This window comes from Panthera leo, chromosome A1 (genome assembly GCF_018350215.1).
Source record: "Panthera leo isolate Ple1 chromosome A1, P.leo_Ple1_pat1.1, whole genome shotgun sequence".
NCBI lineage: Eukaryota > Metazoa > Chordata > Mammalia > Carnivora > Felidae > Panthera > Panthera leo.
The window spans coordinates 71,015,532-71,039,104 of NC_056679.1; the positions used below are offsets into that span (position 1 = coordinate 71,015,532).

A 23,573-nucleotide genomic window follows, 5' to 3' on the forward strand; every position below is an offset into this window, starting at 1 on the left:
GTGAATAAATATTTGGGGTAAAGGATATGCTTTATTCTTCCTACTATTTTATGAGTTTTTTTTATAATTCTGAAATTGTTCCAAAATAAAAAGTTTAAAAAATAGGTGAAGAGGAGCATGTGTCCCCTCCTCCCAAACCTGAGGAGTTTTATTTAAGGAATAAAAACAGATGCATTTGTGATGATATATTATTTATCTGATAAAATCTAAAGGATAGAGGGCTTAAAGAAATTGTTTTGTGAAGGACAATTTACTGTCTTGTTGGATAACTGCTTAGTTGTTCAAATAATTTTTTTCCTAAGCGGATTGTGAGCTTTTGTTAAAAAAAAATCTTGAGAGCAAAGATGTAATTTGGTTAAAGTTAATTTCTGAGTCCCCATGAAATAAGCGGTGACTTTTGGCCTCTGTTTGATCCTGGCAGTGTGTGCAGCTAACGTCTGGCCAGTGTTTTGGAAACAGCAGGTAGTCAGGAGAAAGCCGCTCCTAGGGGTCGTCTCTTCTGTGGCCTGGTGGTGATTTCCCATACAGATGGGACCTTGTGAACTTTGGTAGAGGTCATTTTCAATTCCCTGTCTAAAACTGAGAGCCATAATTTTTATGAGTATGTGATTAATAATATCGTTGAAGTTATAAACTATGTCTCAGAGTACCTCTGCTACCGACTTCTTGTTTGAACAACGATTGCTTTAAACAGCATTGTCTTTCCTGGGACATGGAAAAAAAGTATGTACAAAATGGTAACTTTCAGATGTGTAGGATATCTCTTGAACAGTCCAGTGATTTGTCCCATTTATCTGTTCTTTTGTGCTTTTAGGGAAGAAAATAGTTCTTTGATTATTCCCCCATTTGGCTTTAGAATCAGTGAATGTACAGTAGTCTTTGGAGTCAGTTGAGGCACCTAGATTTTGGTTGTCTGCCATTAGCCATTGTTTCATCTTCTAGTCCTTCAGAAAGAAAAACATAATGATTTGATTTTGCATAGTAATATGTAATCTTTCATTCAGAGAACATTTAAGGAGAAAATGCTTTTGTGTAGTAATTTTATTCCTGAAACATCATTTAGCAAGATAAAAGTCTGTTTTCATGCTCTATTTACTATTCAAGTAGAAATAGTTTTGAAAGTCCGTGCTTCATTTGTGTGCTTGAGTGGCTCTGCTCTTTGATATCCACAAAGTAAATTAATGTTTGCTTATAATTCCTTTGACTTCTCTAAAATCACTTTTTACAACTTTGAATTTGTAATAAAAATACAACATATTGGGGCGCCTGGGTGGCTTGGTCGGTTAAGCGTCCGACTTCGGCTCAGGTCATGATCTCACGGTCCGTGAGTTCGAGCCCCGCGTCGGGCTCTGTGCTGACAGCTCAGAGCCTGGAGCCTGTTTCAGATTCTGTGTCTCCCTCTCTCTCTGCTCCTCCCCTGTTCATGCTCTGTCTCTCTCTGTCTCAAAAATAAATAAACGTTAAAAAAAAAATTAAAAAAAAAAACAACATATCATTTATCCTGTAAAATTGCATACATTTTATTTTTATTTATTTACTTTTTAAATGTTTATTTTTGAGAGAGTGCAAGTGAGGGAGGGGCAGAGAGAGGGAGAGAGGAAGACAGAGGGGTCAGAAGCAGGCTGTGAGTTGAGAGAACAGAGCTCGACGTGGGGCTTGAACTCATGAACTACGAGACCATGACCTGAGCCAAACGAAGTTGGATGCTTAACCAACTGAGCCACCTAGGCACCCCTTTATTTTTATTTTTATTTTTTTAAAAGATTTATTTTATTTTTAGAGAGCACACATGAGTAGGGTAGAGGGGCCCAGGGAGAGATAATCTCAGGCAGGCCCTACTGTCAGCGTGCAGGGACCAATGTAGAACTCGATTCCACAAACTGTGAGATCATGACCTATGCCAAAATCAAGAGGCAAACGTAACTGACTGAGACACTCAGGTGCCTGAAACTGCATCCATTTTACTAAAAAAAGTTTTAAGTTTGTTTATTTTGAGGCAGATAGGGGCAGAGACAGAATCCGAAGCAGGCTCTGTGCTGCCAGCGCAGAGCCTGACCTGGAGCTCGAACCTATGAATCTTGAGATCATGACTTGAACTGAGATTGAGAGTCAGGTGTTCAACAAACAGCCACCCAGGCGCCCTGAAACTGCATACATTGTAATTTTTTGATGTCCTCAATCACAAATTGATCACTATCAGAAAACAATCTTATTTTTGTTCAGATGATCATTATTTCTGAAACTTTATGTTCGAGTTTCCTGAAGACAGTCTGATGCTGTTTTGACTTCAGCCTCACAGAGGAACAAGAAAATTTATACTATCGCTAGGTTGTAACAGGAGAGCTAGTAAAGTTAAATACGAAATAGGAAGTTTGTAAGTAAACACTATTATTTTTATTTAACTGGAGGGAGGAGGAAAGGACAGAAATTCTGAAAGTTAGATTGCCTTTCTTTATTACTTTTTTTTAAATGTATATTTATTTTGAGAGAGACCGAGAGCATGGGCAGGCTTCCCATTATCAGTGCAGAGCCTGACATGGGGCTTGATCACATGAACCGAGAGGTCATGACCTTAGCCGAAATCAAGAGTCAGACGCTCAATCAACTGAGCTATCCAGGTGCTCCGAGATTCTACATTATTTATAGTTTATCTAAAAGCTTACAAATGGAGACATTTTGAAATACTAAATTGCACCTAAGAACACTTTTTTTTTGGAAATGAAATTCCAGCTGCACCCTGATCTTCGTATTTTCATCCTTTCCAGTCCCTCCTTTAGGATGTTTTCTTCTTCCAAACTTGAGTTATTGTATAGGGATAAGCTGCATACTGCTGGCTTTGTCTTGCATTTCTGTTTCTGGATTTCTTCATGTGGGCATCTGCCCCCATGTGTTCTGTGTTGGGGGTGGATCTCTGTTCTAACGGACCTGTTCTTCTGAACTCTAACCACAGGGATACCATCAGTCTACTCTCCCAGGCCTCTCCAGTTGAACTTGCCCAAAGTAAATCACATGTTTTCCTCTTAACCTGTTTCTTGTCTGTAAGTGGGGTCTTCAGTCATGTAGCATGGCAGAGCCAGAAGGGTGCATGTTGTGATTGACTCCTCTCCCCTATTCTTTTTTTTTAAGTTTTTATTTTATTTTTTTCATTAAAGTGTTTATTTATTTAGAGAGCTCAAGCAGGGGAGGGACAGAGAAAGAGAGAGAGAGAGAGAATCCCAAGCAAGCGTCACACCATTAGCACAGAGCCCAATGTGGGGCTCAAACCCATGAACCGTGAGATCATGATGAGCCCAAATCCAGAGCTGGACACTTAACCGACTGAGCCACCCAGGTGCCCCTAAAGATTTTATTTTTAAGTAATCTTTACCATGGGACCTGAACTTACAACTGAACACTTAACTGACTGAGCCAGCCAGGTCCCTCTGTCTCCCCCATTGATGTCCACTAAATCACCATGCCCTCTCTGCCTGCTAAATGTCTCTCCAGTCCATCTGCTTTTCTCCGTCTGTAGTGGCCACACTCTTGCTGTGGTCGGATGCCTTGCAGTTTTTCAACATGTCTCCTGCAATTGTCAGCTAATGGTTTTTCCCACTTACACCCTCACCCTTCCCCAGACCCCAGTCCACTAACAGCCTGCATGGTTCCTGGAGCTCAAACGTAGTCGTTCCTGCCTTGCTTCAACTCTTCTGGTTGCTCTCAAAGAAAGGTAAAATGTTTGCATGACTGTCAGACCTGGTTCCCCCCCCCCCCACCCCCCCCTTGGACTTCTTAGGCACACAGCTCTCTCCTTTGCTCATGCTCTTTGGCCACGGTGCCCATCTTCCAGTTCTCTCCACACAAATACCTGGTGGTGTCCAAAACAACATGAGAATTCTTTGTTCCTCCCTTATATTACCCATCTTTGTGTCCTTCTGTGTCTTTCTCTATTTCTTTTCCCAGCTAGGAAGATTTGCGTAAGTCACAGATACTTCTCTCTTCCTGGAATGCCACATCTGTTGTTGCCTATGCATAGAAATCTCTTCTGGCAAGCCATTCCCTTTCCTTCTTCAAAAGCGCTTTAGTTTTGTCTGTTTGTAAAACATGCAACAAAGGGATTCAGTTCCCTTTCACAGCCTGACCTCTTTCAAGGAGTCTTTTATTTTAAATTCTTGCCTACTGTGTTTGGCTTTCTAAGCACTTGTAGCATGTTGCTTTCAGTTGCTCTTCATTTTCATCTACCCAAATATCACCTGTAGTAGACGAAGATGTCACATTTTTGCAATAATTTGTGAGGTATACTTGTGTCATCAGATGAAGTTTCTTACACCTTCCAATACTTTCCTCGTAGAAATACACATAATCACAACAGCCCTTCAACACATGAGTGGTTGAATATTGGCTAAGTCATTACCTACAGAGCAAGGTTGGGATAACTGCATTACCCACAGAGCAAGGTTGAGATAATTTGTTTGGGGCATGTGCTATGAAAGATACTTATTAGGTCATTGTCTGTATGTGATAACTTCTTCCTTGGAAATTTATGTAGCTAAAGGAATACTATTAATATTTTAATTGGGAACTTTCTCTAAATGTTTTGAAGCAGTTTGAATAGATTGAAAATTGGCTTTTATAAAGTTTTTAGGCACTTCGTATTTTCTGAGTGAGGAACAGATAATGCTCAGATTTTTGCACATGTTTGCTAACATTGTCTAGTATAATGAGATGCATAGAGAAATGCCTAGTTGGTTGGCTCAGAAATAGGAAATCATATTGGAAAGTATGCCCTTCTCCCCCATATGTATACATGAGAGTACAGGGTAACCTGCCTTAACAAAGATTCTTAAATACAGTAGTAGAAATAAGATAGAATCTTATTTACTTCTCATTTAACTGGCTGGCTGGTTTGTGCTGATGGGGCAAGTTTGTGTCCTGTGGTTCTGTGGTCATTCCAGGAGATCCTCCCTCCCCCCCTGCCAACATGTTGCTCTGTTTCACCTTCATTTCCAGAGCTGAGTTCCTGCCATATCAGGAAGCCCATAGGAAGAGGGAGGAAAGGAAGCCCAAGTAATTATTCTTTTCAAGTAAGCGAGGCTGGAATTGGGCGCATCACTCTAACTTCTAGCCCCTTGTCTGGAAATCAGTTTGTCAGGTCCAGCTGTAGGACAGACAGGAAAATAGAGTCTGTGTCTGTGGAGTCTTTTGTTCTGCTAAGACTCTTGTTACTGTGTAAAAAATGGAAATCACATTTTCGGTGAAACCCGCAGGCTGTCATATTTTTAAACATATATTACTATTACAATTTCTATTTTACTAAACTTTAGATATATGATTCATTCTCTCTAGATCACAATTTCTTAGTTTTAAGTCTCTTTTCTTTGTAATTTTCTTATTCTGTGACTGGTTACTGAAAGTTCCCCCAAAGCAGGTACTATAGTGTTACAGTGTTTGCTCTCATATTTTTTCCTGTGTGTGATATCTAGCTGCCACATGACCAGTAGGTTTAGAATAAATGTTGATAGGTGTAGACTAATTTGCTCAGAATATCAACATTGTTAAAAACCTTATAGCCAATGTCCACAACCTTTCTCAGGGAAGGGCTAGAGTGTAAATAGCTTAGACTTTTGTGGGTCATATGGTCTCTATTACAACTGATTGACTCTTGGAGCACACACACTGTATGTAAACACTTCTGTATTCCAAAAAAACTCGATATACAAAAATAGGGGGTGGTCTGATTTGTGTCCTGAGTTTGCTAAACGCCGCCTAGTAGGATGGCTATGTTCTCTGGATAGAGAGGTGTAAACTTTTGAGGAACTGGATTCCTATAGGATATGAAACTGGAAGTTGGGGAGGGAGGTCAGTGCTGAGGCTTGAAATTCAGTGCATCTGCCCTCTGATGTGTTTTTTTTTTAAAGTTTGTTTATTTTGGGGAGGGGGAGAGGGAGGGGCAGCAAGAGATGGGAGAGAGAGAATCCCAAGCAGGCTCCACACCTGCAGCACAAGCCGAATGTGGGGCTCGAGCTCCCGAACTGTGACATTGTGACCTGAGCTGAAATCAAGAGTCAGATGCCTAACGGACTGAGCTGCTCGGGCTCCCATGTCTGATGTTGATTAACTACACATTGTCTTCTGCTGTGTATCGGTTCTCATGTGAAAGGATAATAATGAGCACAACACTGATGCATGTTCCTGAGTGCCTGGCATTGCCTTAAGCATTACCTCATTTGTACTTCATGACAGTAATGCAAAATAGGTCCTGCTGTGATCACCACTTAACAAATGAGGAAACTAAACATTTGAGAGGTGAAGTAGCTTACCCAAGGTAAGAGGCAGATCTGGTACTTGAGCCTGAGGTTCTGATTCTTTGCTTACTTTGGAATTATTATTTTTTAAAATTATTTATTTTTTTGGTAATGTTTATTTTTGAGAGAGAGAGAGACGGACAGAGTGCAAGTTGGGGAGGGGCAGAGAGAGAAAGAGACACAGAATCTGAAGCAGGCTCTAGTCTTTGAGCTGTCAGCACAGAGCCTGATGCGGGACGCGAACCCACGTACCGTGAGATCATGACCCAAGCTGAAGTCAGGCGCCCAACCGACTGAGGCACCCAGGTACCCTACTTTGGAATTATTTTTATAAAAATGAGCACTCTACAAGACTTGAATAGCAAGATCAGAATCAGGCTTTCTAGGTTTGTTATGCAGCAGAATGGTATGATGAGGACTGTGCTGTCTGAAATGGTATAGACGAGTATGGAAGTGGGTGAAGAAACTGGAAGGAATTAGCAAACCTCTCATTACTTCAGCTCTATCATACTCCAGTCCCCTGCTCCTCTTGTGGAAGCCTGATCGAATTCCTGCTCTCCCTGGATTTGACATGCCTCTCATCCTCCCTTTTATTCCTCTTTACGTCTTTGTAATCTGCATGACCAAGATCAAATACTCCGTTCATAAAGCCCTTCTATCTCACAGAACTCTCCCGATACCTTTCGAGTCCCTGTTGTGGCAGTTAGCTATTGTAACATAACTTTGTAGTGGTCCTTGTGTTCCAGACTCAGTGTTTCCTGCTGGATCACAAGCTGTTCTGTTCTTTTTTTTCTTCTTTTTCTTTTTTTTCCCCCCTCCTCCTTTCTTACTACTCATTGAAGTATACTTGACATGAAATGAACTTCTCGTATTTATTCAGTTTGATGAGTTTGGACATATGTATTCACCTGTGAAACCATCACCACAATCAAGATGCTGAACATTTCTGTCACCTCCAAAAGTTTCCTCATTGCCTTTGGAATCCTCGGTGTCTCTACCCCTGTCCCAGTGCAACCGGGTGATCTGCTTTCTGTCACTGTAGGTTTTTTAGCCTTTTCTGAAATTTTATATTAATGGACTCCTACAGTAGTCTTTTTAAATTCAGCATAATTATTTTCAGATTCATTCTTGTGTTTTTAGTAACCCCTGTCTTTTTATTGCTAAATAGAATTTCATTGTATGGACAAACCACACTTTGCTAATTCATTCACCTGTTGATGGACATTTAGATTGTTTCCAGTTTTGACTATTGTAAATAAATTAATAACCTATGTGTATAAGTGTTTGGATAGGTTACCTAGGAGTGACTTGTCTGAATCATATGTATGTATAACTCTTTAAGAAACTGCCACGCAGTTCCAAAGTATTTGTGCCATTTATATCCTCACCACAGGGTGTGACAATTCTACTGTTTCACATCCACACTGATATGTGATATTTCTGTCTTCTAACCTTTAGCCACTTAAATTGGTTTTGGGGGGCATCTCATTGTGTTCCTTTGATGATAGCAATGTTGAACAACTTCTTAAAAAAAAGTTTTATTTATTTTTGAGAGTGCACAGGTCGGGGAGGGGCACAGAGAGGGGGCAGAGGATCCAAAGCGGGTTCTACGCTGACAGCAGTGAGCCCGATGTGGGGTTCGAACTCGAAAACCCTGAGATCATCACGACCTCAGCTGAAGTCAGACGTTCAACCGACTGAGCCAGCCAGGCTCTCCGAACAACTTTTCATTTGCATATTTTCTTTTGTGAAATGTGTTCAGATCCTTTGCCATTTTTTACATTGTCATCTTACTATGCTGTAAGCATTCTTTATATGTTCTAGATACAAGTTCTTTGTCTGATATGTGTGTTGTGCACGTTTTCTCTGTCTGTGGCTTACCATTTTGTTTACTTAACTGTATCCTTTGAAGCAGACTTTTAAATTTTGATGAAGTACAATTTCTTTTTTTATGGGTCATGTTTTTTGTGTACTACCAAAGAATCTATTGCCTACCTCAAGATAACAGATTTTTCTACTACATTTCCCATAAGTCTTGAAGTTTTAGGGTTTACTGTTAGGTTTGTGATCCAACTTAGGTTAATTTTTGTGTATGGTGTGAGTTATAGGGCTGAAGTTCAATGTCCTTTTTCCCAAATGGACATGTTAGTACCATTTACTGAAAAGACATTTGTTACCCTGTTAAATTGACTTGGCAGTCACAAGCTTCTCAGGCTTACATTTAGTATTTTATTGCTACCACAGATTCAGGCCTTTTTTGTTGTTACTTGAAGTTAAGGAGATGGATAATCTTGCCTGGTTCTTGCTAAATAATAAGACACAGATGATAAATTTCTCTAGATAGTAAGACTTAGATTTTTAACTGACTCTTTGTTCTCTAATTCCATCTGATATGTTTTTATTTTTAGGTGTTACACATAATATTGCATTGCTCCGAGAGGTGATAATCAACTCACGTTTTATAGAAGGAGACATCAACACTAAATTTCTTTCTGATGTGTATCCTGATGGCTTTAAAGGTTTGTGTGCATTGAAGTATTTTACTGTATTAAAGTTATTATTTTTATACTTTATTATCATGTATAATTTTTCTGTTTTGAAATTAAGGCCTCTGGTCTATACTGTACTTGATTTATTAACAGAGTATCCTAGACTATTGACATTCATGATTTTGAGTATTCATGAATGACTCATGAATGTGCAGTAATCCATAATTTTGTTGAGTGAGAAATTCAACTGTAATGAACATTTTGGCCTCTTTTCTCTGCTGCCTTGCTATATATAGTTAAACCGGAAGCCCCATCAAGGGAAAAGATCAGAATTATGTTTTCAGGATTTCCATATGCTTTTATGTCTGCTTGGCTAATGTGTCTGTGATAGTGATGTGTCATGAAACAGTAGGCAGAAGCAGACAACAGGTGAAAACTTGAGGGAACTTTTAGAGCAAACATGCTTGCATACATACATTTGTGTAAATGTCTATATGTGTACATAGATGGTGTTGGATCCCATTATGGGGAAGAAAATGGCATTTAAAATTTGTAATTGAAGTTGATTACTATGTGCTATACATTTAGCATCAGAAAATGTTACACATTCTCAAGGGAACTCAGAAATTTACTTAAAACTTAACATTGCCATTTTCCATGATAAACTTACTATATTACATTTCTGTTTTGATAGGGAATTATCAGCATGGACAATGTAATTCTATTCATGCTTATACAAGATAGGAACACAGTTTTAAAAATTGTTAGAAGTTGTTAGAAAGGACCATTAGCAATTATTTCATCTCATCCTTTATTTTTCCATGTGAGGAAATGAAAGCCCAGAGAGCTTGATAAGGCTAAATGACCAGTAGTATAATAAAGCCAGAAGCTGAACTTAGTTTCCACCTCCTGTTTCAGTACTCATTCAATTGTGCTAGGCTTCAAAATCACAAATCATACAGGTTTTCAGAGTATGCTGTATGTTGTTGTTGTAGAATGCCTGTAAGCACTTTAAAAGTACACACCTAGCTTTGCCCTTCTTAATGTGGACCTCTCATTGTCTTCCTTCACATTATTCTCAGGTCAGTCCTTCTCTGAATGGCTACTATCACTTGTTCTTCAGATTACTCTATTTCCTCCTTCCTATTTTTCCCTACAGCAGGTATCTGATATTTTAAACTGTATCATCTTTGATTGTTTGATATATGTGCCTGAAAGAGACAGCAGGAAGTGGCCACTGAAGTTAATCCAGGATCTTCTCCATATGTTTGAGGCTGGGTCATTTTGTCCCTTTGGGATTACCCGTCTGCTTCCCATCTGTCCAGCTATCCTAGGCACTGTTCACAGGCGAGGACGTGTTTTTATGACTGCATTAACATTTTCTATTATATATGTTTATTATCCCAAATATATTTGTGGACTGGAACAGTGTTACTAAAGGTTCTGAGGTTGACCTTTGGAATGAATTACTGTGACTAAAACCAAAAAATAGGATGCACAGGAATGTATTCTTCATATCTGCTTATTAGAGTCTCAGGTTGAAAAGCTGCTGTGCATTTATTTGAAAAATAAATGAAAACTGGAGAAGATGTTATTTTGACTCTGGAGTAAAGGGAAAATGAGGAAGAAGATATTTTAGGAACTATAATTTCAGTTGGCCTGTAATGAACATTTTGGACTTTTTTCTCTTTTGCCTTGCTACAGTTTAACCTTTAGCCCTGTCAGAAGAGATCAGAATTATTTTTCTCTTCTGGAAAGCTGCAGATTTTTAACAAAAATTGGATTCAACACAAGTAATATACCACTAATTACACCTTTTTCTTTTCCATTTAATTTAGTCAAGTATTTCTATTCCTTTAAAAGCGGTGTAACCAAATCAGTATGAGTTGCTCCTTGGTGAGTCACAGGCAGACACCACACCATGGTTTCTGTTGCACAGATCTGTGCAACAGGATAATAAAATAAAGGGAACTTAATTTGCAGCAAATGAGGAGATCGTGGGGAATAACTTCCAAAGCTGTGACTCTCTGGGCAAGGGTGAATGGGTTCCTTCTATTTAGGGTTAGGATGAATATTTAGATAGGGAGCTTTGTCATTGTATGTAAAGGCAGGCATAAGGTCTCATATGTGCCATAAGGAAATATACCTATGTATACATTGTTTGTAAATGAGGCTTGTTCCTCCTTTGGTGGAGATTTTAGTATAATGAGGTAAAGGTAACTGTCAGTCATTCCACTGCCCATCTGTGCAGGTGCAGGTTGGGGGCAGGGGATGGTGGCATGGTTAGTTTTAAACTGGTCTGGTTGGTCTGGCTGGCTGGTACTCTGGGCAGTTGTTTTGGTTTCCATCACTGAATATTATCCCTATAGTGTCTTTTGTCTGAGTTAAGAGATACGCTGGAAAGAAGAGTGTAAGGAAAAACGGGGACAAAGGTTGGTGAGCACAGGCAAGTGGGGAGTAAAGGTCATGTCTTGGGGTCTAGCTGGTGATAGTGGTAAAATGAAATTTGGGCTGTAGCATTGCCTTTGAGAATTCAGTCATTAAAATCATCCAACAAATAATTGATGCAGGCTCTAGAAGAAAATGGAAAGCAAATAATATATTTTCCCTGCACTTAAGGAGCTTACATCACAAGGTAATTAATATGTAACGAACTAACCGCTACAGGACAAAAGAAGGGCTAAATGAAGATGTAAGCAAAGTGTCTTGAGCACAGAGAAAAACCACTTCCGATTCAGGGAATCAAGGATGGCTTCCAGGATGAGGTACCATTTAGACCATTGCAGCACTTCCCCAAGAACTATTCTGGGGCACTGCTCATCTGTGCCCAATCCGTCCTCTCTGATGTGATGCCGGTAGTTTGAAATCAGCCTTGGAGAGAGTATTTACAGTGAGGAAACTGTCAAAACCTGCACTGGTGCATTTCTTCTTCTTTCACACCCGAGTTGATTATTATCATTTACCAGCATACCAGCATCTGGTCCTTTGACCTGACTGTACAAAGGAAAAGGCTTACCATGTAGGGAGGAAGACCTAGAAGAATCGCTGAGGACAGGCGGTGCTGTGTTAGAACTCCTGTGAGTCAAATGACAGAGTTTGCTGAAAAATGGTACGAACATTTAAGGACATGAAATCAGAGGAGAGAGACTTTAATAAAGTATAAAAACTCTGATTTTTAGAAGTGTTTCAGCAAAGCGAAAGGTAGGATGGTCACTTTTAAGAACTAAATTAGTGACCCTAAGGAATAAGGGTCCTATTCCCTTATTCCTTACACTTTTACTACAGGTAAAAAGGTAGAAAGGATGAAATAATTTGTGAAATAAGAGATGTGGAGGGATGATCCAAGAGATTTTGTATGTATATAACAGTTTCATGAAGAAAAGATGGACAAGTAAAGGAAGGTTAATTTTAAAAGAAATAATAAGGGAGATTTTTGTTTCACTGTTCTTGAGAAAGCCTTGATGTGTTGTTGCAAAGATTCACTGAGTTTCAGACAAAATTAATGAAAAAAGTAACTCTTCTAGAATATCAAGAATAAAAAGTCTTTAAAGCTTCTAGAAAGAAAAAAAAAAGCACCGAGTTATATGCAGAGAATGTAGAATGAGATCATCTTCAGATTCCATAAACTGGAAATTAGAAAATCTTAAAATATCTGATTCATTAGAACGTACTTGACCCAGGAGGTACTATACCCAACTAACATATCTTTCATTTCTCAATTATGAAAAGAGATTTTATTTATTTAAGAATTTTTTGTTTATTTGAGAGAGAGAGAGAGAGAGAGAGAGAGAGAGAGAGAGAGAGAGAGGAGAGCAGGGAGAGGGAGACAGAGAACACCAAGCAGGCTCTGCATTGGTAGCTCAGGGCTTGAACCCATGAAACCATGCGATCATGACCTGAGCCAACACCAAGAGTTGGATGCTTAACTGACTGAGCCACCCAGGCGCCATGAAAAGAGATTTTAAAATAAAGATTCAGAAATATGTCATTATATATATTTTGAGGAAATTACTGAAGAAAGTGCTTTAACCAATATGAGGTAAAGATGACACCTAAATTATACCCATTTTTCCCAACCAATGAATTGAAGTTTTTATTACTTTTATTTTTACTATTTATTTATTTTTAAGTAGGCTCCACACCCAATGTGGGGCTTGAGCTCATGACCCTGAGATCAAGAGTTGCATGCTCCACTGACTGAGCCAGCCAGGTGTCCTGAATTGAGGTGTTTTTTGTTTTTGTTTTTGTTTTTTTTTTTTAAAGACACAAGCCCGTAAGGAAAAAGAGAAGAGATAGTATTCTGGAAAATGAAGAGCCAAAAAATGATTCTTAACTGACTTGGCAACCTAAGAAAGTTGAATCCTAATCTGACAGTGTGAAAAACTGAGAAGTTGCTCATTACCACCATGGAACCCTTTAGTAGTCTTAGCTCCTATTTAAGTTTCAGGAAGCTTGGGAAATTTCTAAAGGTAGGACTATTGGTCTAAAAATCTCTGGAAAAATTTTCCATATCCCCTCCTTCACTCTTTAGAGGAGGGTGGCTCTCTCCTCCACTTTGGCAAAGACTTCGAAATTCTTCTCTTTGGAGAATAAGATGCCCTCTGCTCCAGGGACACCAGGCACAGTTGGACAGAGGATTGAGTGAATGTGGACATACTGAATGTGGTCATACTGAATGTGGTGACGCCCCATCTCCCAACCCGTCCATGAAGCCTACACACAAAGCAAATGGTCAGCAAAGCCACATCCCAGAAAGAGAGAACATGCATAGCTCAGGATCAGGACATCTGTCAGCATCATTTAAGACAACACTAGTTTGAAAGGGAATCCCCAGATGACTGTTAAAAATAGATGATAGAACTAAAGCCACTTAGGAGAACACTGATCAGGCTTCTGAAAAACTGGGTCATGCACATGGAGTGATAATTGCATGAGGTTTACAGAGGTATATCACAGACCTTGTGGGTGCTACTATGTGATTTGATCTGCACGTAGTAACTACCAACTTAATGAATAAGGACGGGAGAGCCTAAATGTTCTTTGAAGTTTGGGGTTTTTGTTGGAAATTCTCCCCCCACACTCCCCAACTCCCTCAAAGGCTAAGAAGGTGAGGGCTAATTGTGAAGAGGAAGTTTTTCTCCTTTCTTTCACAAATATTTACTGAGCCCATTAGGTAAAAGGTAGTGTCTAGGCTCTGACACTAATAAATACTGAAGAGCATTTATTATTATTATTTTTTTAACGGTTATTTTTGAGAGAGAGAAAAAGCATGGGGCAAAAACAAAGGATTCGAAGCAGGCGCTGTACTGACAGCAGAGAGCCTGATGCAGGGCTTGAACTCACAAACTGTGAGATCATGATCTGAACCAAAGTCTGATGCTTAACCAACTGAGCCACCCAGGCGCCCCCTGGAAGGTATTTTAAAAAGCGTAAGGGTTTTTAAATCAAGACCTGCACCTTTTTCCAACCATGTCTTCTGCAGAGAGTATGGTAGAGATTTCAAGCCTTAATGCTCTTGAAGGTTTCAAAAGATGGGTTTGAGAAACCCTTAGAACTCCTCCCAGGCTAGGGTTCTAACTTTTACGTGGAGGTGAGTTGCTGCTGTTGAAGATGGCTCTTGCTAGAGCTTGTGAGGCTGCATCTGTCCTTGCATGCCAGGCTGGAAGTTCTTGGTCTTTCTGCCTCACTGTTTGGACCCCACGGACTGCCAGGGTCATGCTTGTGAATCTTCTCAATCAGGGTTGGCAGAGGTGAAAAACAAGGGTCAAGTTGCAGTGCTCTCTTAGTTTACCTTCACACTTGAGAAAGGGATAGGAAGAATCTGAAAGAATTTAAATACACTTTGTGTCCCAAAGTTCTGGGTGCTTAGGATTCATCGGTAAGCAGAAACACTTGCTGCCCGCATGGGGTTTACAATGCCAGGAGTTAGCAGGCAGCATGGGTCCTCATCCCCCTCACCACAACTCTCTCTGTAGGTGTTTTCAGATGTGAACCCACTCACGGTCGTCAGTACAGTGCACTTGCCTTAGCTTGTTCACCTACAGCTGGGAATTGAATGCAGGCGTGTCTCATTTCAACACCAAACCAGCACACCAACCCCCCTTATCCGAGCTGCTATACTCTTGTCTGGATTTAGAACAGCCTTCTCATAGCCCACCCTCCTGCCGCCATTGCACTTTGTAATTCATCTTCGCCCAGCTGCCAGAGTTCACTTTTAGAACCAAATCATATCTTCCCCCTCCCTTACTTTGAAAGCCCTCAGTGAATGAATGGCTAAACAAATAGCAGTATATCCATGCTATAGAATACTACTGAGTGTGAGAATGAAAGAAACTGTGATTCACTCAAAAGCATGGGTGAATCTCAAATATATTAGGTGCAAAAGAAGCCAGACACGAAAGAGTACTTACTCTCTGGTTCCATTTAAATGAAACTACCAAGAGTTTAATTGCCTGAGGTCAGGGAGGGAAAGGAGGTCCAGAGGTGTTGATTGGAAAGAGATGCAAAGGAGCATTTTGGAGTAATGGAAAATTTGATATGGATTGTTGTGGTGTTTATATGGGCATACACATTTGTCAAAACTCAATTGCTTATTTAAAATGGACCCATATATTGTATGAAAATTGTACCTCAGAGTTAAAAAAAAAAGTACCTTTGTTAATGATATCCATTACAATTAGAATAAAATAAAAAGTGATGGCTTACAAAAAAAGTAGGTGCTAAAAAGGTGTTGGGTGGAAATTCAATAGCCTTTCTTTTTTTGACTATGTATGTATGTATGTATTTATTTATTTATTTATTTATTTCAATATATGAAATTTATTGTCAAATTGGTTTCCATACAACACCCAGTGCTCATCCCAAAAGGTGTCCTCCTCAATACCTATCACCCACCCTCCCCTCCCTCCCACCCCCCATCAACTCTCAGTTTGTTCTCAGTTTTTAAGTCTCTTACGCTTTTCAATAGCCTTTTCTAATTAAAAATTCTTTGAAATAAAAAAATTAAATTAAATTTGATTAAAAATGTACTTTATGAAAACTAAAAAAACCCTAGTTTTAAATGATGAAATGCTAAAAAAATTTCCCTTAAAATCAGGAACAAATGAATTCTGTAAAGTGACGGTTATTATCAATCATTTTTATTGCTTTGGAATATCAAAAAGACCAAAAAAAAGTTGGTTTAAATATTTTGAAAATAAGAAAATTTTCTTTTTCCATATATAATTGTGTCCCTAGAAAACCCAGAAGATACTACTAAAAATTTCTAGACTTAAAACATGTCCGTCAAGGTGACTGAATGCAGCAAGATAAACATGCAAAGTTAGTGTCTCTTCTCTGTGTTAGAAAGAGCCAGTTTGAAATGAACCCTGTTCATATTAATTGTAGCGTCTTGTAAAATAGTCAAGAGAAATTTAATAGGGAAGACATAGAACCTATAGGACTCTGTAAGCTGTAAAAATATTGTTGAGGAGAAACAAGATGTGAACAGATGGGAAAACATCAGTTATTTTTTTTCTTTCAAATTTTTATTTAAATTCAAGTTAGCTAACACATAGTATAGTATTGGTTTCAGGAGTAGAATTTAGTGATTCATTGAATACCCAGTGCTCGTCACTTAAGTGCCCTCCTTAATGCCCATCACCCATTTAGGCCATCTGCCCACCCAACCCCCCTCCAGCAACCCTCAGTTTGTTCTCTGTAGTTAAGAATCTCTTATGGTTTGCTTCTCTTTCTGGTTTTATATTTTATTTTTCATTCTCTTCTCCTGTGTTCATCAGTTTTGTTTCTTAAATTCCGTATATGAGTGAAATCATATGGTATTTTTCTCTGACTGATTTTGCTCAGCATAAAACACTCTAGCTCTACCCGTGTTGTTGCACATGACAAGATTTCATTCTTTTTGATGGCTGATCAGTATTCCAGTGTGTGTGTGTGTGTACGTACACACACACACACACACACACACACACACACACACACATACACTACATCTTCTTTATCCGTTCATCAGTCCATGGACATTTGGGCTCTTTTCATAATTTGGCTATTGCTGATAGTGCCATTATAAACATTGGGCTGCATGTAACCCTTTGAATCACTGTTTTTGTATCCTTTGGATAAATACCTAGTAGTGCAATTGCTGGGTCTTGTGTAGTTATATTTTTTTACTTTTTGAGGAACCTCCAAACTATTTTCTAGAGTGGCTACCCCAGTTTGCATTCCCACCAACAGTGTAAGAGGGTTCCTCTTTCTCCATATCTTTATCAACATCTGTTGTTTCCTGAGTTGTTAAATTTTAAACATATCAATTATTGTTTGGGGACTCAATAGTATAGGAGTGCCAATCTATCTCAGATTGATGCAGATTTTATGTCATTCCAGTTAGATTCACAAGGTCCACTACATTAAATGATTTAAAAGATTATATGTATTCATAAATTTCTGAAAATAGCAAATTATGAAGAATGATAGAGGAAAATTGGCCTTCCATGTTTTAAAATGTACTGCCAAGCCTCTGCATCTAAACAGCATGATATAAAGTGGAGGAATGGGGGTAGGATGCCTGGGTGGCTCAGACAGTTAAGTGTCTGACTCTTAAATTCTGCTCAGGTCATGATCTCATGGTTCGTGGGATGGAGCCCCATGCTGGGCTCTGCACTGACAGCAGAGCCCACTTGGGATTCTCTCTTTCCCCTCTCTCTCTACTTCTCCTCCCCCGGCTCATGCTTTCTCTCTCTGTAAATAAACATACATTTTAAAAAATAGTTTAAGAAAGGAAATACTTGAAAGAAAACAAAAAAAATGGATAAGTATGTCAGTGTAATGGAATAGGGAGCTCATAAACAGAAATTAGTATATGTGGGAGTTTTTTCTTTTACTCTATATGAAATGTTAGAACTTTAATTTATGCCAAATTAAAAAAAAATGAGTCCCAGGCAAAGATTAAATGTAAAACATAAAAACAATTAGAATAAAACTGAGGAGTCTAGTTACTGTCTTGACATTGGAGTAATCTTTTAAAAGAATAGTGCAAACATTTCTAATGAAAACTAATGATATGACTGTGTTCTGTAAAATTTTTCTGTACAATGTTCTGTAAAATTTATTTCTGTTTGGCAAAATACTAAGTGCTAATTGAGCATATGTAAAGAATTCTAATTGGCCCATAAACTTGAAATTGAAAGCTGTTGTAAAAAAGTTTTCTTTTTAAATTATTATTGTATGGTCAGTGTCAATTAAATGGCTAAAACATAGATTATTTTTAGATTTCATATGTCAGTCAAAAATTACTTGATGAAATTTCAGACATTTTGTAATTAAAAAAATTACTATGTCTATATTATACCTTGGAAGTTATGAGGATAATTAATACAACTACTTTTTAAAAACTAAAATGAGTATTTTTATATATTATATATTGTATACTATATGGATCTATATTAGACTATAAGCATACTCTAATATTAATGTCTTGTTTTGAGCCATAGCATGTTTTTTTTTATTTTTTAATTTTTTAAAAATTTACATCCAAATTAGTTAGCATATAGTGCAACAATGATTTAAGGAGTAGATTCCTTAATGCCCCTTACCCATTTAGCCCATCCCGCTCCCACAACCCCTCCAGTAACCCTCTGTTTGTTCTCTATAAGAGTCTCTTATGTTTTGTCCCCCTCCCTGTTTTTATATCATTTTTATTTCCCTTCCCTTATCTGTTTCATCTCTTAAAGTCCTCATATGAGTGAAGTCATGTGATATTTGTCTTTCTCTGACTAATTTCGCTTAGCATAATACCCCCTAGTTCCATCCACGTAGTTGCAAATGGCCAGATTTCATTTTTTTTGATTGCTGAGTAATACTCCATTGTGTATATATATATACCACATCTTCTTTATCCATTCATCCATTGATGGACATTTGGGCTCTTTCCATACTTTGGCTCTTGTTGATAGTGCTGCTATAAACATTGGGGTGCATGTGTGTCCCTTTGAAACACCTCACTTGTATCCCTTAGGTAAATACCTAGTAGTGCAATTGCTGGGTCATAGCGTAGTTCTATTTTTAGCTTTTTGAGGAACCTCCATGCTGTTTTTCAGAGTGGCTGCACCAGCTTACATTCCCACCAGCAGTGCAAAAGAGATCCTCTTTCTCTGCATCCTCGCCAACATCCGTTGTTGCCTGAGTTGTTAATGTTAGCCATTCTGACAGGTGTAAGGTGGTATCTCATGGTGGTTTTGATTTGTATTTCCCTGATGATGAGTGATGTTTAGAATTTTTTCATGTGTTAGTTGGCCATCTGGATGTCTATTCATGTCTTTTGAAGTGTCTGTTCATGTCTTTTGCTCATTTCTTCACTGGATTGTTTGTTTTTTGGGTGTTGAGTTTGATAAGTTCTTTATAGATTTTGGGTACTAACCCTTTATCTGATATGTCATTTGCAAATATCTTCTCCCATTCTGTCAGTTGCCTTTTAGTTTTGCTGATTGTTTCCTTTGCTGTGCAGAAGCTTTTTATTTTGATGAGGTCCCAGTAGTTCATTTTTGCTTTTGTTTCCCTTGCCTCCGGAGACGTGTTGAGTTAAAAGAAGTTGCTGTGGCCAAGATCAAAGAGGTTTTTGCCTGCTTTCTTCTCGAGGATTTTGATGGCTTCCTGTCTTACATTTAGGTCTTTCATCCATTTTGAGTTTTCTTTTTTTTAATTTGTTTTTTTAATGTTTATTTTTGAGAGGGAGAGAGAGACAGTGCGTGAACAGGGGAGGAGCAGAGAAAGAGGAAGACACAGAATCTGAAGCCCGCTCCAGGGTCTGAGCTGTCAGCACAAAGCCTGATGTGGGACTCGAACCCGTGAACCGCGAGATCATGATCTGAGCCGAAGTTGGATGCCTAACCGACTGAGCCACCCAGGCGCCCCTATTTTTGAGTTTATTTTGTGTATGGTGTAAGAAAGTGGTCCAGGTTCATTCTGCATGTCGCTGTCCAGTTTTCCCAGCACCACTTGCTGAAGAGACTGTCTTTATTCCATTGGATATTCTTTCCTGCTTTGTCAAAGATCAGTTGGCCATACGTTTGTGGGTCCATTTCTGGGTTCTCTGTTCTGTTCCATTGATCTGAGTGTCTGTTCTTATGCCAGTACCATACTGTCTTGACGATTACAGCCTTGTAGTATAGCTTGCAGTCTGGGTTTGTGATGCCTCCTACTTTCTTTTCTTTTTCAAGATTGCTTTGGTCATTTGGGGTCTTTTCTGGTTCCATAGAAATTTTAGGATTACTTGTTCTAGCTCTGTGAAGAATGCTGGTGTTATTTTGATAGGGAGAGCCATAGTATGATTATATAACCTCTAGTCAAAGACTATCTCAACATGGCTCTGATATTAGACCAAGTCCTTTACATTTTTATGTCTTTTATCTCACAATTTATAAAAGATATCATTTTAAGAAAAGAACTAAAAAAACTGTCCTTCAGTTTTTTGGGGTGTGTGCAAAAGAAAGTGATTATGATAATGAAAATCATAACCTCTTATTAGAGATGGTATGATGACTTGTGGTTTGTGAGTTTGAGCCCTGTGTCAGGCTCTGTGCTGACAGCTCAGAGCCTGGAGCCTGCTTTGGATTTTGTCTTCTTCTCTCTTTGCCCCTCCCCTGCTCATTCTGTCTCTCTCTCTCTCTCTCTCTCTCTCTCTCAAAAATAAACATTTAGGGGTGCCTGGGTGGCTCAGTTGGTTGAGTGTCCGACTTTGACTCAGGTCATGATCTCACGGTTCATGAGTTCGAGCACTGCATCGGGCTTTGTGCTGACAGCTCAGACCCTGGAGCCTGCTTCGGATTCTGTGTCTCCCTCTCTATCTGTCCCTCCCCCGCTCGCACTCTGTCTCTCTCTCTCTGTCTAAAATAAATAAACATTTAAAGAAATAAACAAACATTTAAAAAATGTTAAAAAAAAAAAAAGGATGGTATGAGATCCATCTCACATCAAGAACTTTGAAGGAACTATAGGTGGTTAGCCTGGAGAAGAGAGGACTCATTAATATGGAATAATGCAGCTGTAATCAGCTTGACCCAGCAGTTGAGCCCTGGCCACTGATGTGTGTTTATTTGTTGACTGTGTCTAATACACAATGGGTCACTTTTGTAGTTGGTAGGGCATACTATATTGATCACTCTGGTGAAAGAGTCAGGTGATGAACTAATCTTCATCTCAAAGCTAAGATTCAGTCAGGGCCACTTTCTGCCTTGGATCAGCTTTGGTCCAGGTGGTTAGGCTGGATTTTAGTCTAACTTAGTTAGGAACAACATTTGGATCATGGATTGCAAGACACCAGGACCAGCTGCGCCAGAGATTTCAGCAAGGAAAAACCTGAGGGCATAGTAATGTAGAACATTCAGAAGAAGTCCAGGGTCAGAGCCAGGGCAGACATGTTGTGGGTATCAGGCCATAAGAGAACAACAGGAGTCAAGGCCCCACTGATCTGTGATCAAGAGTAGCCTTATGCTAGAACCATTATCATAAGAATAGTTATGATAGAATATCTTCTACACTGCCACTTTGGACCTGAAAAGTATCTTTTCAATGTGGCTAGATACTCCAAGGATGGTCAAGATATAAAACCCATTTTAATGAGTGGCATAGTGTGTAACTGCAGTCTATATCCTTCAAGATGGGTAATGTACAAGCATAGGAAAGAATAGAATTAGAATAGACTTATTCAAAATTACTTCAGATTGGAAAAGTTGGGTGGAAGTCACAAAGAAACAGTTTGACTCAGGGCGCCTGGGTGCTTCAGTTAGTTGAGTATCCAACTCTTGATTTCAGCTCAGATCATGATTCCAGGGTCGTAGGATTGAGCCCTGCTTGGGACTCCGTGCTGAGTGTGGAGCCTGCTTGAGATTCTGTCTCTCCTTGGGGCGCCTGGGTGGCGCAGTCGGTTGGGCGTCCGACTTCGGCCAGGTCACGATCTCGTGGTCTGTGAGTTCGAGCCCCACGTCAGGCTCTGGGCTGATGGCTCGGAGCCTGGAGCCTGTTTCCGATTCTGTGTCTCCCTCTCTCTCTGCTCCTCCCCGTTCATGCTCTGTGTCTCTCTGTCCCAAAAATAAATAAAAAACGTTGAGATTCTGTCTCTCCTTCTGCCCCTCTCCTATGCTTGTGCCCTCTCTCTTTTTCTCTCAAATAAAATCTTTTAAAAAGTTTGGGGCCCCTGGGTGGCTCAGTCAGCTAAGAGTATGACTTCAGCTCAGGTCATGATCTTGTGGTTTGTGGGTTCGAGCCCCGCATTGCGCTCTGGGCTGGGCTGACAGCTCAGAGCCTGGAGACTGCTTCGGATTCTGTGTCTCCCTTTTTGTCCCCCCCGCCCCCCGCCACTTGCATTCTGTCTCTTCTCTCTGTCAAAAATAAACATTAAAAAAAAGTTTGTAGAAGCAGTCTGATTCAGTATGAGAAGTAACCATCTATTTAGAAATCTTTGAGTTTGTCACTTTCCAACTATTGGGGTTCTATCAATCCTAGATAACCATCTATCCAATAGTGCTGTAGAAGAGGCATTCGCACTGCATGGAGGATGAAATAGATCATCTCTGCAGCACTACTCTGTTAAAATTACCTGAGAGATTCTTAAGTTGTGGAAACAAATTTAAATTGTAGAAGTAGATAAGTTTTCAGCAGGCTTATATCAGATAGAAATTTATTGGGAATTAGTCCTTGGTAGAATTTGCAAATCTGTTCCAGTATCAATAAAAGGATTAAAATTGATATACACTGTATCAATTTCTCTGTGAGATGTGATGAATAATAGTGAGTTTTATTTGGGAATCTCCTTTCTCAATATTATCTTAGTGCAGCTAGCGATTAGACCAAATGAAACACTGAACCAGTGTCCTACAGAGGAAAGGATTCTCATAATGTATTGCCTTTTTCCCTGCTGATGACATACAATGTGCAAATGTGTCTAGAGGAGTGACTGTTTCAACCACTGTAAGAAATCTCTTCTGCATCTTGATTAGTGTACACACATCCACAAAAGATTCGGGGTGCAAAATGTTCACATAATTTGTCTTTATGGTCATGACCCACTAAACTGGTTTCATGAACTACTTGAGTGGTTTGCATTATGCAGTTTGGTAAACATGTGTCTAAAATAGTTCTATTCAAGCTGAGATCTGTAGACGTGCAGCATCAGCACCACCCTGAAGCTTGTTTGAAAAGCAAGTTCTTGGGCCGCATCCTAGACTTACTACCAGTCAGTCTCTGCAGATAGAGCACAGGAATATCTGCTTTAATGCAGGTGATTCTGATGCACAGTGAAGTTGGAGATCATTTTACTGGTCCTCTTTATACTCCAAAGAGCTTTTGTGGTTATATCCGTTGATAGTTGCCATATTATAAATTAAAACTTAGGAGCTTCAGGGGCGCCTGGGTGGCTCAGTTGGTTAAGTGTTCAACTCTTGATTTTAGCTCAGGTCATGATCCCCCAGTTTGTGGAATTGAGCACCTCCATTGGGCTCTGCACCAACAGTGCAGAGCCTGCTTGAGATTCTTTCTCTCCCTCTCTGTTCCCCTGCTTGCACGCATGTTCCTTCTTTCCCTCAAAATAAATAAATAAACATTAACAAAAGAAGAAGAAGGGTGCCTGGGTGGTTCAGTCGGTAGAGCATCTGATTTGGGCTCAGGTCGTGATCTCACATTTAGTGGGTTCAAGTTCTACATCCAGCTCAGTGCTGACAGCGTGGAGCCTGCTTTGCTCTCTGTTGCTCCCTCTTTCTGCCTCTCCCTAGCTTGCTCTCTCTCTGTTTCTCTCGAAAATAAACAGACATTT

At 39.4% G+C, this 23,573-nt stretch overlaps 1 protein-coding gene across 5 annotated transcripts in view; it reads left to right on the top strand.

Annotated features, from left to right (window-relative positions):
• PCCA (propionyl-CoA carboxylase subunit alpha) overlaps nucleotides 1-23,573 on the top strand; it is a 474,500-nt gene that overhangs the window by 271,048 nt on the left and 179,879 nt on the right. For all 5 annotated transcript variants that reach the window (XM_042929832.1, XM_042929843.1, XM_042929812.1 and 2 more), the window contains one exon: nucleotides 8,690-8,800. In XM_042929832.1, coding sequence (XP_042785766.1) covers nucleotides 8,690-8,800 — 111 coding nt within the window. The remainder of the gene's footprint in view (nucleotides 1-8,689; nucleotides 8,801-23,573) is intronic.